Source organism: Hypanus sabinus, chromosome 13, assembly GCF_030144855.1.
Source record: "Hypanus sabinus isolate sHypSab1 chromosome 13, sHypSab1.hap1, whole genome shotgun sequence".
In the NCBI taxonomy this organism is placed as follows: Eukaryota; Metazoa; Chordata; class Chondrichthyes; order Myliobatiformes; family Dasyatidae; genus Hypanus; species Hypanus sabinus.
Genome location: NC_082718.1, coordinates 65,043,404 through 65,060,972, shown reverse-complemented (window position 1 = coordinate 65,060,972; position 17,569 = coordinate 65,043,404). Strand labels below are relative to the sequence as shown.

Below are 17,569 nucleotides of genomic sequence, written 5' to 3'. Positions count from 1 at the left end.
GTGAAATTTTATACCTCCTGGCAACATCACTTTTTTAGTATTCTCTGCTACAAATCCCATCAGATATTTAAAAACAGCAGATGTATTAGCTTCAGTCTCAAAGCAAAGTAGCATTCCTGGCAATTCTGTGCACCTGAGCAGTGGTGCCTGGTATTTGTGAAAATTATTGGAGCTTCAGGGAATTTGGTGCAAATTCGTGTTACAATAGCAGTTTGCCCACGCCAATCACATATTATTGCTGAGTTGAGTTATAACCTGAAATACCTCAAGGTCAGCTATTCATTACTGCCCCCGGATGTGAACCACTGTATTGTTTTCTGAAGAACAACACAGAATTTCCAAGAATATGCTCACCTTTCATTGTGAGGCCCTCCACTGGTCGGAGTTGACCAGGGATGTACCAGCTATCTATGTAATACGCAAGCCTGTAGGCAAGCCAGGGTAGTATGATATGAAGAACACACTATTGCACAGGCTTCCCCTCTCCATGCAGATAATGAATTCACAGAAACAGCAGAGATCAATGCAGTTTGACACCAGTGGCATTGCAGGAGTTGCCAGTTAGCATTGAACTCAATGTAGGACTACCTTACTTCAGTTCCAGATTTTTCCTTCAGGGTTTACACACAAAGCCTTTCCCTTGAGTGGATATAGCCACAAGGCAGAGGAGGTGTTAGATCAGAGTACTCCTTCTCCTAGATAAGCTGCCATCCATGATTTACAAGCCCCATTTGCCCAAAACGGTTGGTTTTAAGGTGCCAATAACCCGCTTTTGTCCCTTCTCTTTTCAGTAAAAATGGTTCGGCTGGGATTAGTAGCTAAGACACACATGAAGACCAGGAGGTGGTTGTCAGAGGCTACTTGAGACACACGCCACTGGGAGCATTTAATAGGTAGTGGGAGCTTAACCCCACTCCCACCCCCAACTATAACAAACTTAAGGAACCACGTCTTTCGTTACATGTCCAATTAATGACTTTTCTTTGAAACACCAACAGTTGTGTTTTATTTTACTACTAATGTTAAATGATCCAGATTTATAATGATTTCAAGCATTTTATCTGCTGGATGGAATAATGAGTACCGTTTTGGTCACCATACTATCTAACAGATGTTAACAATCAAGACAGTATGCATTAATGATTCACAAGGATGTTGCTGGGACCAAATGGCTTGAGTTATACTGTGAAACTAGATAATCTGGAGCAAAGGAGGCTAAGGGGTGACCTTACAGAGGTATAGAAAATCATGAGGGGCATACATTAGCTGGATGGTTATACTATTTTTCCAAGAGTAGGGGAGTCTAAAATAGGAGACAGAAGTTTAAAGTTAAATGGGAAAGATTTAAAGGGAATCTGAGGATCACATTTTTCACACAGAAGGTGGTGGGTAGGTGAAATAAGCTGCCAAAGGTGGTGTTAGAGGTGGGTACAATCAGTGTTTAAAAAACTTTTGGGTAGGTACATGGATTGGGAGAATTTAGGGGGATATGGGCAAAACACAGGCAAATAAGATTAGTATTAATAGGCATCTTTGGAACTATTCTAATTGGAGTGTGGCCCGGGAGGGGCAGACACAAGTCTGTCCATTCGGGAGCTGGGGTTGGATCAATCTTTGTCTGGCATCTCATCCACAGCTGTTCCAACATGGGTGGCCCTGAGTTGGCATTGCTTGATGGAATCCTTGAAGCATGCAAACCTCCACACAACGTCAACATGTTGATCCAGCTTGTGGAGGTGTATTACTCTGATTCTGTGCAACTTTTTTTTTTGAGTATTTGTTGACAGATGCTACAAATGACACCACCTGAAACACAGAATACAACCTATGGAACATATTTGTTGAACAGAAATATACATGCATGAGTTGTTCAACAGCCTGACCATTCTGCTTTTGAATACAACCTGAAGTTAAATCCGATGATTCTTCCTTTGTTCTGTCTGTATACAGATGAAATTCGAACAATGTTTCAGAATCACCACACTCTGTGTCAACAAGTAGAGCACCAGAGTTATGAAGGGTAAAAATGTCAGGGTCCAGAAAGGAGTATCTGTAAACAAGAAAGCAACAATAAAACTGCTCTTCAGTGTTCCAGTTCCTTGAGAAACAAAGGCAGCCTTTGCTGAGCACCAGAAATATTCTGCCAGGGATGATGGTGGGAGGCAAAAACATTAGAGGCATTTAAGATGCTCTGAAATAGGCACATGGATAGGCTGAGAATGGACATTGTGTAGACAGAAGGGATTAGTTTAGATACACATTTAGTTAGGGCCAAAGTGGCCTTGATGACTTGCCAAACTAATATCACTGCTACTATCAATGGCAGTGAATCTAACAATGATTGCTGCAGAAGTTTGCATCTTATACAATAATGTGAAAATATACCACTTCAACCCAGATAAATCTGTCTTTTATGGATATGAAATTATTTGGCATATTTTTAAGGCTAATACTAAGGAAAAGACAACAGCTCCTAGAACTGTAGCTTCTGACCCTGACTATAGTTCAATAGGTATCAGCTTTGCTTAGAAAACATGAACCAAGGATCAGAGTACTCAAAAGATAAAAATGAATGTTAGTGTTGATGGTCCAAAGCTACATCCTCTTGCAACTTCTGTTTAGCTCTCAGTTAATTATGATATTTTGGTTGTTTCAATAAGCAATTCTTTAAATTCTCATTAAACTATTGGTTCTTGGGTACAGTTTCTATCTGTCTATGGTGCCTACATCAAAGTAAATTTCAAAGTCACAGTAAATTTATTATCAAAGTACATATATGTCACCACTACCCTGGGGTTCATTTGTTGTAGGCAGTTGCCAGAAAATAAAGAAATACAATAGCAGTTATGAAAAACTGTACATAAGCACAGATTGACAGACAACCAAAGAGCAAAAGAAGACAAATTTTTCAAATAAATAATATGAAGAACATGAGTTGTAGAGTCATTGAAGTGAGTTTCAGTTGAAGTGGAATCAGTTCAGTCAACCAAAATGCTAATTTATAGCAATATCCCATCTAACTGCATAGATATCTATATAGCTATACCTAGTGTCCATGTGGCTATAGAAATATCTCTTAAATGTTAATATCATATTATGCTCTGGCTGTGTATTTCCAGGTTCCTAGCAGTCTCTTTGTAAAACCTTACCTCACAAATCTCATTTAAACTTCCCCTTTCTCATCTTAATGTTACCCTCCCTCAGTATATGATATTTCTGCTCTGCACAAAGGATTCTATCTGACCCATGTCTTTTATAATTTTATATACTTGTATCGGGTCATTCCTCAGCCTTTGGTGCTCCAGAGAAAACAAGTGTACTTTGTCTAACATTTAATACTTTCTAATCTGTGCAACATCTTGGTGAATCTCTTCTGCACACTCTCCACAGTCTCCATATCTTTTCTGTAATGGAGCGACCAGATCTGAACACAATATAACAAATATGGCCTAAGCAAAAGATCAAATTCATGCAGTTGCCGAACTTTTATACTCAATGCCCTGACAGATAAAGGCAACAATGTTCAATGCCTTCTTTACCGCCCTGTCTAACTGTTTTGCCATACAGAGATCTATGGACTTGCAGTTCAAGATAACTCTCTATATCAATGCTCTGAAGGGTCCAACTATTTACTATATATTTTCCTTTTACATTCAATATCCCAGATTGCAATACAGATATAAACTCCATCTGCCTCTTCTCCATTTTTATTTCCAACTGACCTATATCCTTTGATGAGGAGGCAAAAGGGACTGTAGATGCTGAAATTTGGAACAATATGCAAAATGCTGGTGGAGTTCAGCAGTTCTGGCAGAATGTGTGAAGTGAAATGGACAATCAACATTTTGGGTCAAAACCCTTAATTTGGATTGAATGATAGAAGGGTGATAGCCAGTATAAAGTGGTGAGGCAAAAGACTGGAGCAGGAGCTGGCAGGAGATAGATGGGTCCAGGTGAGGAGGAGGGGAGAATAGAAATAGTAACAGAGCTTGAACCTTTAAGGAATCCTGCAAAAGGACCTTTACACCACTTATTTTGTAAAAATTTTGCTCCCCACTTAGAAAATATTCTATGCCTTTATTCCTATTACCCAAGTGCAGGATCATACAATTCTCTACACTATATTCCATCTGCCATTTCCTTGCTGATTCTCCCTAAGTCCTTCTGCAGACTCCCTGCCCCTCCACCTATCTTTGTATCCTCTGCTAACCTAGCCACCAAAGCATCATCCAAATTATTGACATATAACATGAAAAGGAACAGCTCCAATACTGACCCCTGTGGAACACCACTTATTACTGGCAGCCAACCAAAATAGGCCCCCTTTATTCTGACTCTTTGCCTCCTGCCAATCAATCTATTTTTGAATCAAAGCTTGTATCTTTCCTGTAATACCATGGGCTCTTATCCCATTAAGTAGCCTCCTAAACAATACCTTGTCAAAGGACATATGTCCAAGTAGATGCTGGTAATGATCTTTCAAGAATCACTAGATTCTGGTACGGTTCCAGAAGAATGGAAAATTGCAAATGTTACTCCACTCTTCAAGAAGGGAGAGAGACAAAAGAAAGGAAACTATAGACCAATTAGTCTGACTCCAGTGGTTGGGAAGATGTTGAAATCAATTATTAAGGATGAGGTATCAGGTTACTTGGAGGCACACTGTAGTCAGCATGGTTTCCTCAAGAGAAAAGTCCTGTCTGACAAATCTGTTGAAATGCTTTGAAGAAATAACAGACAGGATAGACAAAGGAGAATCAGTTGATGTTGTGTACTTGGATTTTCAGAAGGCCTTTGGCAAGGTACCACACTAGGTTACTTAACAAGCTATGAGCCCATGGTATTACAGGAAAGATTCTGCCATGGATAAAGCAGTGGCCAATTGGCGGGAGATAAGAGTGGGAATAAAGGGAGTCCTTTCTGGCTGGCTGCTGGTGATAACTGGTGGTCCATGGGGGTCTGTCTCAGAACTGATTCTTTTTACATTATATGTCAGTGATTTGAATGATGAAATTGATGTCTTTATGGCCAAGTTTGTGGATGATATTAAGAAAGGTAGAGGGGCACATAGTTTTGAGGAAGTAGAGAGGGTACAGAAGGACTCAGACAGATTAGGAGAATAGGCAAAGAAATGGCAGATGGAATCAAGTGTTAGGGTGTATATAGTCATGAACTTCAGTAGAAGAAATGAAAGGGCTGACTATTTTCTAAATGGAGAGAAAATACAAAAAACTGAGAAGCAAAGGGACTTGGGAGTCCTTGTGCAGGATTCCCTAAAGATTAATTTGCAGAGTTGAGTCTGTGGTGAGGAAAGCAAAAGCAATGTTACCATTCATTTCAAGAGGACTAGAATATAAAAGCAAGGATGTAATGTTCAAACTTTGTAAGGTAATGGTGAGGCCACATGGAGTATTGTGAGCAGTTTTGAGCCTTTTATCTAAGGAACCATGTGTTAAAACTGGAGAGGGTTCAAAGGAGGTTCACAAAAATGTTTCCAGGATTGAATGGCATGCATTATGAGGAGTGTTTGATGGCTCTGGGCCTGTACTCACTAGAATTCAGAAGAATGAGGAGTGACCTCATTAAAACCTATTGAATGGTGAAAGGCAAACAGACAGACAGACAGACATGCTTTATTGATCCCGAGGGAAATTGGGTTTCATTACAGCTGCACCAAGAATAGTGAAGAAATATAGCAATATAAAACCATAAATAATTAAATAAGTTAATCATGCCAAGTGGAAATAAGTCCAGGACCAGCCTATTGGCTCAGGGTGGAGTTGGGAGGGAGGAGTTGTAAAGTTTGATGGCCACAGGTAGGAATGACTTCCTATGCCGCTCAGTGTTTGCAGATGCTGGAAATTCAAGCATCACACAGCCGGTGGAATGGTGAAAGGCCTTGACAGAGTGGATGTGGAGAGGATCTGAAGGTCGCTAGTTCGAGCCTTGGCTGAGGCTGCCTGTGTGTCCTTGAGCAAGGCACTTAACCACACATTGCTCTGCGATGACACCGGTGCAAAGCTGTATGGGTCCTGATGCCCTTCCCTTGGACAACATCGGTGGCATGGAGAAGGGAGACTTGCAGCTTGGGCAACTGCCTGTCTTCAATAAAAAAAAAACCTTGCCCAGGCTTGCACCCTGGAAACTTTCCAAGCCACAAATCCGTGGTCTATCAAGACTAATGGAGGCCTACTACTACATATGGAAAGGATGTTTCCTATGTTGGGAGAGTCTAAGACCAGAGGACACAGCCTCAGAATAGAGGAGCATCCTTTTAGTATGGAGAGGAGGAGGAATTTCTTTAGCCAGAAAATTGTGAATCTGTGGAATTCTTTGCTACAGGCAGCTGTGGAGGCCAAGTCGTTATGTATGTTTAAGGCAGAGGTTGATAGATTCTTGATTGGTCAGGGTATGAAGGGATGTAGGAAGAAGGCAAGAGATTGGGGCTGAGAGAAAAATTGGAGAAAATGACAGAACAGACTTGATGGGCCAAATGGCCTTATTCTGCCCCTATAGCTTATGGTCTTAGATAACATCCTCTGACTCTCCTTTGTCTATCCTGCCTGTTATTTCAAAGGATTCAAGGATTCAAATGATTCAAAGTACATTTATTATCAAAATATGTATAAATTATACAACCTTGTAATTTGTCTGCTTACAGGGAGCCACAAAGAATTTCAACAGAGTTTTCAGGCAACATTTCCCTTTAAGGAAACCTTGCTGTACTTGGCCTACTTTATCATGTGCCTCTAGAGACCCCAAAGCTTTATCCTTAATAGTATCTGAAATAAAACCGGTATTATCTTTGATATATTTAAATAGCTTACCTTCATATTTAATCTTTTCTCATCTTATAGTTTTTTTGTTGCCCTCTGTTAGTTTTTAAAAGCTTAACAATCCTCTAACTACCCACTATTTTTGCTATATTATATGCCCTCACTTTTGCTTTCATGCTGACTTTAATTTTCCTTGTCATCCACAGTTGTCTCACATTCCCTTTAGAATACTTCTTCATCTTTGCACTGTATCTATCCTGCATCTTCCAAATTGCCCCCCTGCAAGACACCACAGCTCTCCAATCTAAGAAACAACTTTCCACTACCACCCTGTGATTTCATCACTGAGCCAATTTTATTTTTATTTTGAGATACAGCACAGAAACAGGCTCCTCTGGCACAATGAGCCCATGCCACCCAATTACATTAGTATGACCAATAAGCCTATTAACTCCTAAGTCTTTGGGATGTGTGAGGAAACCAGAGGTCAAAACCCTTGCAATCATGGCAAGATCATATAAACTCCTTACAGTGGGACTTGAACTCAGGTCATTGGCACTGTAAAGTGTTATGCCAGTGAACCCAGTGATTCACAACAGGAGTGGTTACTGGTTCTAAGGAGATGTCAGGGGAAGTAGAAGTTGTTGGGGGGGCATTCAAGATTCTTGGGTAGGATGGTAAGCGGCACCCTAACTTGAGGCATGAGATCTGACTGACCTTTAGTACAGCAGGCACTTCCAAATCAAAGGATGAGGCACTGGAACATAGGAAGAACCAGAGCTCTGTAGGCAGTGAGCGCTCGTTGTCACACCGCATCTCAAAACGCAGCAATCTCATCCGATCTTACCAACCAAACAGGCATTATTGGAGATCCATAGATTAGCAACCATGGTGCCCAACAGTTCCACTTCACTCACGGCACAGAACAGTTGGTAAGTCAAATGCGCCCTCTCAACCTTCTCGACAGATCTTCAGAAAACAAGTTGCACAATGATACAGTGCTGGCCAAAACCAAACGGTGAAATAGAGCCAATCAGTGAACCTGTGACCCCAAGGATTCCACTTGAGGTGTTCAAAGCAACCTTGGCTTCACATGTATGGTCAAGAACCATCTTTGGGTATTATGAGATCTTACTTGATTGGTCAATTGCGCTAACTGAAATAGTATAAAGGTAGCTTGCTGAACATCAGCTTTATCACAACTAACATTCACTGCATTGCACACTTGAGTCATTTGCCAAGAAAGCTAAAAATGACCTTGATAGTGATCTCATTCCTTCTTATAACATTTCCAAAATTATTGCAAAGTGTGGATAATCTCATTTAATTGGTGAAAGATTAATAATGCCTGGTGTATCGGAAGTGCTCACCGCTGTTCTCAAAATGAATACCAATTCTCCTCTGTAATAATTCCTTAGCTCATCACATTGACAAAATGAGTGAAGACATTTGAGTATCAACTATGCACAGAGCTACAAAAACAGAATTTGGTATCGAACTGTATGAGTCAACTGTATGAGACAACAAGGCACTGCTGATGCCTTATGTATGGTTGATCAAAAATGGAAAAGCTGATGAAGAAATTCTCTTTTGTAAAAAGATGACAATGGAGAATCAATCGACGACAGGCTCAAAATGTATCTTCAGGATGAAAGTATTCCAATTTGGAACATGATTTTTTGTGCAACAAATGGAGCACCATACATGACAGGTCACCATGCTGGTTTAGTGGCATTCATACAAAAAGAAATTCAAAGTCTGTTTGCAATCCATTGTGTAATTCATTGTCAACATCTCACAGCCAAAACTCTAAGCCAGCGATTTCTTTCAAGCATGACTCTTGTAATAGCTGCTATCAACAAAATTAAAGCTCATCAATTAAATAGCAAAACATTTCACGAGTTATGCCAAGATAATGTTGAGAAGTTTGAAATTTTGCTTCTCCACACTGAAGTGTGTTGGCTGTCAAAAGGGTGCTGCTTAAAACGTTTACTTGATATTTTTGACACTGTGGTTGAATTTTTGCTCAAGGTCGACAAGAGCTTGGGAAACAAGATTGAACTTCTACATGGAATTGTGGCATACCTAGGCAATCTGTATGTTGAAATGAGCATTCTAATTATGACAACATACACAAAATGCTGGTGGAACACAGCAAGCCAGGCAGCATCTATAAGGAGAAGCACTGTCGACGTTTTGGGCTGAGACCCTTCATCAGGACTAACTGAAAGATCACTCTGCCTGTTCTCCATCTCCCTTTGGTGTTTCCCTCCCCCTTTCTTTCTCCCGAGGCCTCCCGTCCCATGATCCTTCTCCAGCTCTGTATCACTTTCGCCAATCACCTTTACAGCTCTTAGCTTCATCCCACCCCCTCCGGTCTTCTCCTATCATTTCGCATTTCCCTCTCCCCCTCCTACTTTCAAATCTCTTACTATCTTTCCTTTCAGTTAGTCCTGACGAAGGGTCTCGGCCCAAAACGTCGACAGTGCTTCTCCTTATAGATGCTGCCTGGCCTGCTGTGTTCCACCAGCATTTTGTGTGTGTTGTTTGAATTTCCAGCATCTGCAGATTTCCTCGTGTTTATTCTAATTATGATACTGCAGAGTGGGAATTTCAATTTAGTCCAGGCAAAAAGTGCAGAGTCCACTTTTATCAGAAAATTGGAAATATATTAGCAAAACATTGGGAGAAGAATCTCAGTTTCCCTGCATGGAAAGTTTGGCACTATCTCTTCCACAGACAGTGATTTGAAGGAGTACTGCTTCCACCTGCAGTCACTGAAGAAGGATTTTCAGAAACAATTCAAGGATTGGAACAATCTGGAAATTCCAGACTGGGTAAGTAAGCCATTTCTTTGCAAGGCAGAAGAACAGAAAGGGAGCTTGCAAGAAAAAAAATTATCAAAACTCAGAATGATGAAGAAACTAAAATGCTTTTCAAAAACTTCAGCTTTTGTGGTATGTGAGTACACTGTCATATGAAGTTTCCTGATCTTTGGGGAAGAGGTACACTGCTCCATTGTATTTCCATCCTCCTACCATTTTGGATGAGGCTTCAGTGCAGTGAACCACATACTCCCAAGAAACAGAAACTAGTTGGACATTGTTAGGCTTAAGGACTTAAGGCTTTTACTATCACAACTTGAACCAGATATTTCAACTCCTGCTAAAAACCATCAAGTTTAAGGATCACATTGATATTGAAGCTACTACACAGTGCACTGTACTGTGTAAACTAGGTTTAATGACAAATAAAAATTTAAAGCAGAATCATTTCTCTCATGCTGGCATATGGTAGACATGTTTTTATATTATGTTGGTGCTAGAAAGTATGTTGTGCCTAAGAGGGGCATGGGCAAGTATGAAGGTGCTTTAGGGAGGCGATGGCAAGTATTGAAATACTTTAGGTGGGCTTTGGGCTAAAAAAGGTTGGAAAACATTGTGCTAACCACTACACTACTGTGCTGCCTCTGTTGATTAGCACACCCTGGATCCCATATGATCTAATCTTGCAGACTAACCTACCCTGTAGAACTGTTAGGAACTTTTACTTTGATCAAAAATTCATCATTACTTTTATGCATGTGAGTAATGTGCTGTGTGCATACATCTACTGATGACATACATAATGACAACATATATAGTTAACTTCAATGTACCTGCTAATAGCCTTTGATTTCCAACCTTCTTCATAGCACTTCATGAATGAATTAAAGTGCATAATTCCCAATAGCATGTGCAGCTGACTGTGCCATGGCATTTCATTCATACAAATTTGACTGAATCTTCTGCGTTGCAGGTAATTGTGCACAAGTGGTCTGAGCTGCGTTCGGAAAATTTCCCTGGCCTTCTTTTCCAACTTTTCCTTCTGTTTCCTAAATAAAGTATTGAAAATTCACACATAAAGGACATTTACATCTGTAAAAAAAAATACACTCAGCTGCCAAGCATTCTTTTCAGATACCTTCTTTTCAGAACATGGTTATAGCAAAAACAATAGAACACCATTCTTCACCATCTTCTAACATTTTCACATGTTGTAATTGTTCCATTATTTTGGAGATAAGTAAAGCTACTTACTTTCTTACCTTTACTCACCCAAGTCTGAATACTGTCTAGACCCTGCTGCTTCATTCGCTAAGGAGTTACAAATAGAACTTGTTACGTACCCCGTAACTGAGTGTCTTACCAGCAAAGATAGAAGTGTCCGTTGGAGTCTGGTGGCACTATTTTCAGCAGTGTTTATTAGTAAAAATATACAAAACAATATCAATGCAAATATACAAATAATATACGTTAGCAATACTAAACCTAAAAGTGTGGGTATAATAGTAATCAATAATAAAACAGCTCTATTGTTGTCTAGGGGATAATGAATTGTCACATGGAAATATAAAGTTCAGTTCAGTTCATGCAGGCTGAGGTAGTTGCTGGTCGATGTGTTGTAATTGTTGGAGAGAGAGAGAGATAAAACGAGAGTGCACAAACAGTGACAGCTATTGTCTTGCCAACCTTCCTTTACGATCTTGATCCGTCGATGTGTTGTTGCTGTGGCCATTCAAGTATGACCCCTCCGTCCTTTAGCTAGACTGTTCTTCCATGGTGGACTCATCACCCAGGCAAGGGTGGACACACACACAAGCCCCCACCGGCCTCGCTATAAACACTGTGAGTTAAAATTTACCGATCCTTCGTTCGGTCTCCGATGCCCCACACTGTCTCATGGGTGTCTGATGCTTACTAGTGTGTCTCCTGGTGTGTCTGAGGGGTGTCACCCCAGATCTCACTTTTATCCTCACTCACGGGGTCTCAAGTGTCAATCAGTTTTGAATGACTTAGCCCATCAAACCAGCCCACTCCAGCTGTCCACCGAGGAATTTCAGTGAATAGAATTGCACCAAGTAAACAATCCTTCTCCAAAAGACAATAACAGTATTGTTATTGGATCCTCTCCTCTCCTCTCTTATCAGTAGCAGATGTTCCAACTTGTTTACCTCTTTTCTGTGTCTCTCTCTCATGAGCTGTTATCGGTAACAGCTGTCCTGGCATGTTTTCTTTTGTCTCTCTTACTCTCCTGTTAGCAGCATCGAAATAGTAATGGTTTGCGATTCTCCAAAAGGGGGGCATGGGCAACTCTGCACCCTTCTGCCCATCAGAGTTGTTCATCCTTCGTAACAAACTGAACATAGTGTAAGCATCAATGAGCATTTCTTCATCACTGGAATTAGCACTTTGGTCTGCATCTGGACCAAGGTCACGATCAGTTCTGCAGTGGTCAAATCCTGGTGAATCTCCACTTGAACTTAGTGAGCAGGTAAGTTGGTGTCATTTCCCAGCACTATTGATAACACCATTTATCAAAATACTAATTGAAAGTAGACTGAGTTGGCAGTAAATAGCTGGATTGGATTTATCCAGTTTTCCACTGGAAATATTCCACAATGGCAGGTGGATGCCAGTGTTATAAGTGGCTTGAGGTACAGCACTTCAAGTCAAGTCAACTTTTATTGTCATTTCGACCATAACTGCTGGTACAGTGCACAGTAAAAATGAGACATTTTTCAGGACCATGGTTTACATGACACAGTACAAGAACTAGACTGAACTACGTAATTAAAAAAAACACAGAGAAAGCTATACTAGACTACAGACCTACACTGGACTGCATAAGGTGCACAAAAACAGTACCGGCATTACAATAAATAATAAACAGGACAGTAGGGCAAGGGATCAGTCCAGGCTTTGGGTATTGAGGAGTCTGATAGCTTGGGGGAAGAAACTGTCATATAGTCTGGTCGTAAGAGCCCGAGTGCTTTGGAGTCTTTTCCCAGATGGCAGGAGGGAGAAGAGATTGTATGACAGGTGCATGGGGTCCTTCATAATGCTGTTTCCTTTGCGGATGCAGCGTGTAAATATTATATATTATTATATTATATACTTCGATATTATAACTAGGATATTGTCCACCCAATAACCCTTGTTGTATCCAATGCTTTCAGCCTTATCTTGATATCATGTGAAGTGAATCAAATTAGCTGAATTATGGCTTCTGTGATGGTTAAGATCACAAGAGGAAGACAAGTTGGATCACCTTTTCAATGTTGCTCACTGAACATGGTTATGAATGCTCCATCCTTGTCTTTAGAACTTACCAGCACTAAGGATAGCGATGAGGGATTCTGAGACTACTAAAAGGTCTTCTACCATTCATGTGGTGGGACTGAATAGATTTTTTTTTAATCTGACCTACTAATTAAGATAATAAGATATAGGATCAGAAGTAGGCCATTCAACCCATCGAGTCTGCTCTGTTTGACTCATAGGTTGATCCAATTCTTCCAGTCATCCCCACCCCCCTGCTTTCTCCCCATACCCTTTGATGCCCTGGCTAATCAAGAACTTATCGATAGCTGCCTTAAATGCACCCAATTACTTAGCCTCCACAGCCGCTTGTGGCAATAAATTCCACAGATTTACAACCCTCTAACTAAAGTAATTTCTCCGCATCTCTATTTTAAATGGACATCCTTCAATCCTAAAGATGTGCCCTGTTGTTCTAGACTCCCCTCCCATGGGAAATAACTTTGCCATATCTAATCTGTTCAGGCCTTTTAACATTCAGAACGTTTCTATGAGATCTCCCCTCATTCTCCTGAATTCCAGGGAATACAGCCCAAGAGCTGCCATACGTTCCTCATACAGTAGCCCTCTCATTCCTGGAATCATTCTCATGAATCTTCTCTGAACCATCTCCAATGTCAATATATCCTTTCTAAAATAAAGAGCCCAAAACTGCAGACAATACTACAAGTGTGGTCTCATGAATGCCTTAGAGCTTCAACATCACATCTCTGCTCTTATATTCTAGACCTCTAGAAATTAATGCCAACATTGCATTCGCTTTCTTCACCACTGACTCAACCTGAAGGTTAACCTTTAGGGTATCTCTCATTACAATATCTCCAGTGTCATTTTCTATTGGTCCGAGATCTACCCTCAACTTTCTTTTACTCTTTATATACTTAAAAAAAGCTTTTTGTATCTTCTTTGATATTAGTTGCCAAAATTGTGAGATTTAACATTTGTTTTGCAGTTTGACATGAGCTTCAGCCAGCTGGCCAAGTTTGAGCAGTTACCTATCGGAGATCTGAAGTGTGAGAAGTCATGGCTCACTGAGGTTTGCCGATTGCGTACATAAGGCATCGACTCGAGGCAGTTTGGTGTTTTGAGCAGCAGTCAATTGGAGATCCAAAGCATGAGAAGACATAGCTCACTCAGGTTTGCCGATTGTGTACATAAGGCATCGACTCGAGGCAGTTTGGTGTTTTGAGCAGTGGCAAAACAGAGAACAAAAGCGTGTGAAGACGTAGCTCACAGAAAGCAGTGACTCATGGCAGTTTGGTGCTTTGAGCAGCAGCCAGTCAGTGATCGGGTTTGATTAGCAAGGACAAATGAAAATAAGGTAGGGGCAAGCAGAGCGGCATTTTTGAAGTAGCTAATGTTAGAGTGGGAATTTTGAGGCTTTAGCTGTCAAGGCTTCTGCAAGGAAAGGTTTGAGTGACAGAAAGTGAAAAGCTTAGGTAGATTTTTTTCCCCACAGTTTATTTATTGTTTTCTTTCTTTAAATCTGCTTAGTTAGAACAGTAGAGATTCCAAACAGGATAGTTAAATGCTACTTTTGCGGGATGTGGGAAGGTAAGGAGATGTCCTGTGTCCTTGATGATGACACCTGTGCATCCAGTTGCACCTTTTAACACTCCATGTTAAGGAGTTGAAGCTGGAACTGAATGAACTCCAGGTCATTCAGGAAGCTGAGGGGGTGATAGATAGGACAAATAGACAGGTACTTACACCCAAAGTGCAGGACACAGGAAACTCGGTGACAGTCAGGAAGGGGAAAAGGGTTAAACAGCCAGTGCAGAGTACCCCTGTGGCCATCCCTCTCAACAACAGGTATATCACTTTGGATACTGTTGCGAAGGATGACCTAACAGAGTAAAGTCTCAGATGTCATGTCTCTGGAACACAATAGGGAAGGGAGAAGAAGAGGTGTGGTGATATGGGATTCATTAGGGGAACTGAAAGGAGGTTCTGTGGATGAGAACAAGATTGTTGGATGGTAGTTGCCCCCGGGTGCCAGAATCCAGGAAATCTCGGATCAAGTCTTCAGCATTCTTAAGTTGGAGGGTGAACAGTCAGAGGTTGTGGTCCATGTAGGTACCAATGACATAGGTAGGACGAGGTTCTGCAAAGTGAGTTCAGGGAGTTAGATGCCAAGTTAAAGGGTAGGATCTCCAAGGTTGTGATCTCAAGATTGCTACCCGTGCTACATGCTAGTGAGGCCAGAAACAGGAAGATTATACAGTTTAACACTTGGCTAAGGAGTTGGTGTAAGAGGGAGGGCGTTAGACTTTTGTATCATTAGGCTTTCTTCCAGGGAAGGTGAGACCTTATAGAAAAGATGGTTTGCAACTGACCTGGAGCAGTCTAATATCATTTACTTGTGCTTCACAGGGGGAGGAGTTTAAACTAGAGTTGCAGGGGATGGGAACCAGAGTGCCAGAACAGATAGTGGAGAGGTTGTGAAGTAGATGCTGTTAAGACCTCAGGCAAAGGCAGGAATCAAAGGGTTGAGCATGATGTGACTAATGTCCTCAGATGTGTATATTTCAATGCAAGAAGTATTATAGGAAAGGCAAAGGAACTTAGGTCATAGATCAACACATAGAATTATGATATTGTAGCCATTAGTGAGACTTGGTTGCAGGAGGGGCAGGACTGGCAACTCAATGTTCTGGGATTCCATTGTTTTAGACACGATGGAGTGGAAGTGATTAAAGGAGGAGGGGTGGTGTTACCAGCCAGGGAAAATGTCATGCCAATGCTCAGACAGGACAAATTGGAGAATTTGTCTAGTAAGGAGTTATGGGTGGAACTGAGGAATAAGGAAGGTATGACCATGTTAATAGGGCTATATATTATTACAGGCAACCCAACAGTTCACAGTATTTAGAGGAACAAATTTGTAGAGAGATCACTGAAGAAACACAAGGTTGTTATAGTAGGTGATTTTAATTCTCCACATATCAACCGGGACTCCCACAATATTAAAGGACTAGATCGGACAGAGTTTGTCAAATGTGTTCAGGAAAGTTTCCTTAATCAGAATGTTGAAGTTCCAACAAGAAAGTACACAATACTTGATCTGCTGTTAAGGAATGAGACGGGGGAGATGACAGAAGTTTGTGTAGGGGAACATTTTGCATCCAGTGATCACAATGCCATTAGTTTCAAAGTGAATATGGAAAAAGATAGGTCTGGTCTATGTTTTGAGATTCTAGATTGGAGGAAGGCCAATTTTGATGGTATCAAAAGGATCTGGCAGGTGTGGACCGGGGCAGGTTGGTTTCTGGCAAAGATGCTCATGGTAGGTGGAAGGCCTTCAAAAGTGAAATTTTGAGAGCACAAAATAAGCATGTACCTGTCAGAATAAAAGGTAAAGGTAACAGGTTTAGGGAACCTTGGTTTTCAAGAGATACTCAGGCCGTGGTTAAGAAAAAAAAGGAGGTGCATAGCAGGTACAGACAGGTAGGAACAAATGAGGTATTTATGGAGTGTAAGAAATGCAAGGGAAAAGTTTAAGAATGAAATCAGGAGGACTAAAAGGGATGAGCTTGCCCTAGCCAACAAGGTGAAGGAGAATCCTAAGGGATTCCACAGATATTTTGAGAATAAAAGTATTGCAAGAGATAAAATTGGTCCTCCGGAAGATCAGAATGGTAATCCATGCATGGACCCAAAAGAGGTGGGGGAGATCTTAAATGGATTTTGCACATCTGTATTTACTCAGGAGGTAGACACGGAGCCTACTGAAGTGAGGCAAAGCAGGAGCATGTTCATGGACCCTATACAGATTACAGAGGAGATGTTTGCTGTCTTGAGGCAAATTAGGGTGGATATATTACCAAGGCCTGACAAGGTGTTCTCTCGGAACCTGTGGGGGGCAAGTGAAGAAGTTGCAGGGGCTGTAGCAGAGATATTTAAATCAGCCTTAGCAAAAGGCAAGGTACTGAGGATTGAAGGATAGCTAAAGTTGTTCCGCTATTTAATAAAGGCTTTAAAAATAAACGAGGAAATTATAAGCCGGTGAGCCTGACATCGGTAATGGGAAAGTTATTGAAAGGTATTATAAGAGACCAGATATAAGAATATTTTGATAGCCATGGACTGATTAGGGATAGTCAGCATGGCTTTGTGTGTAGTAGGTCATGTCTAACCAACCTTAAAGTGTTTTCAAGGACATTACCAAGAAAGTTGATTAAGGCAAGGCAGGGGATGTTCTCTACTTGGACTTTAGCAAGGCATCTGACAAGGTCCTGCTGGGAGGTTGATCACAAAAGTCAAGATGAGGAAGTAAATTAGATAAGACATTGGCTTTGTGGGAGAATCCTGGAAGTGGTAGTAGATGGTTGCCTCTGTGACAGAAAGCCTGTCACTAGTAGAGTGCCATAGGGATAGATGCTGGTTTCTTTGTTGTTTGTTATCTACTGTATACCCATGATCTGGATAGTAATATGGTTAACTGGATCAGCAAATTTGGAGATGACACCAAGATTGGGAATGCAGAGGAGAGTGAGGAAGATTATCAGAGCAGTGCTTCAGCAGGATCTGGACCAGCTGGAAAAATGGGCTGAAAAATGGCAGATGGAATTTAATACAGACAAGTATGAGGTGTTGCACTTCAGTAGGATCAACCAGGTAAGGTTGAATGTTAGGGAATGCATCCTGGTAACC

General features: G+C 41.0%; 1 protein-coding gene across 1 annotated transcript in view; it reads right to left on the bottom strand.

Annotated features, from left to right (window-relative positions):
* LOC132403954 (cilia- and flagella-associated protein 54-like) overlaps positions 1–17,569 on the bottom strand; it is a 460,583-nt gene that overhangs the window by 247,169 nt on the left and 195,845 nt on the right. The window contains exons 34-35 of the mRNA XM_059987831.1: positions 10,435–10,650; positions 1,905–2,050 (exon numbers count right to left, since the gene is read on the bottom strand). Of these exons, the coding sequence (XP_059843814.1) occupies positions 1,905–2,050; positions 10,435–10,650 (362 nt within the window). The remainder of the gene's footprint in view (positions 1–1,904; positions 2,051–10,434; positions 10,651–17,569) is intronic.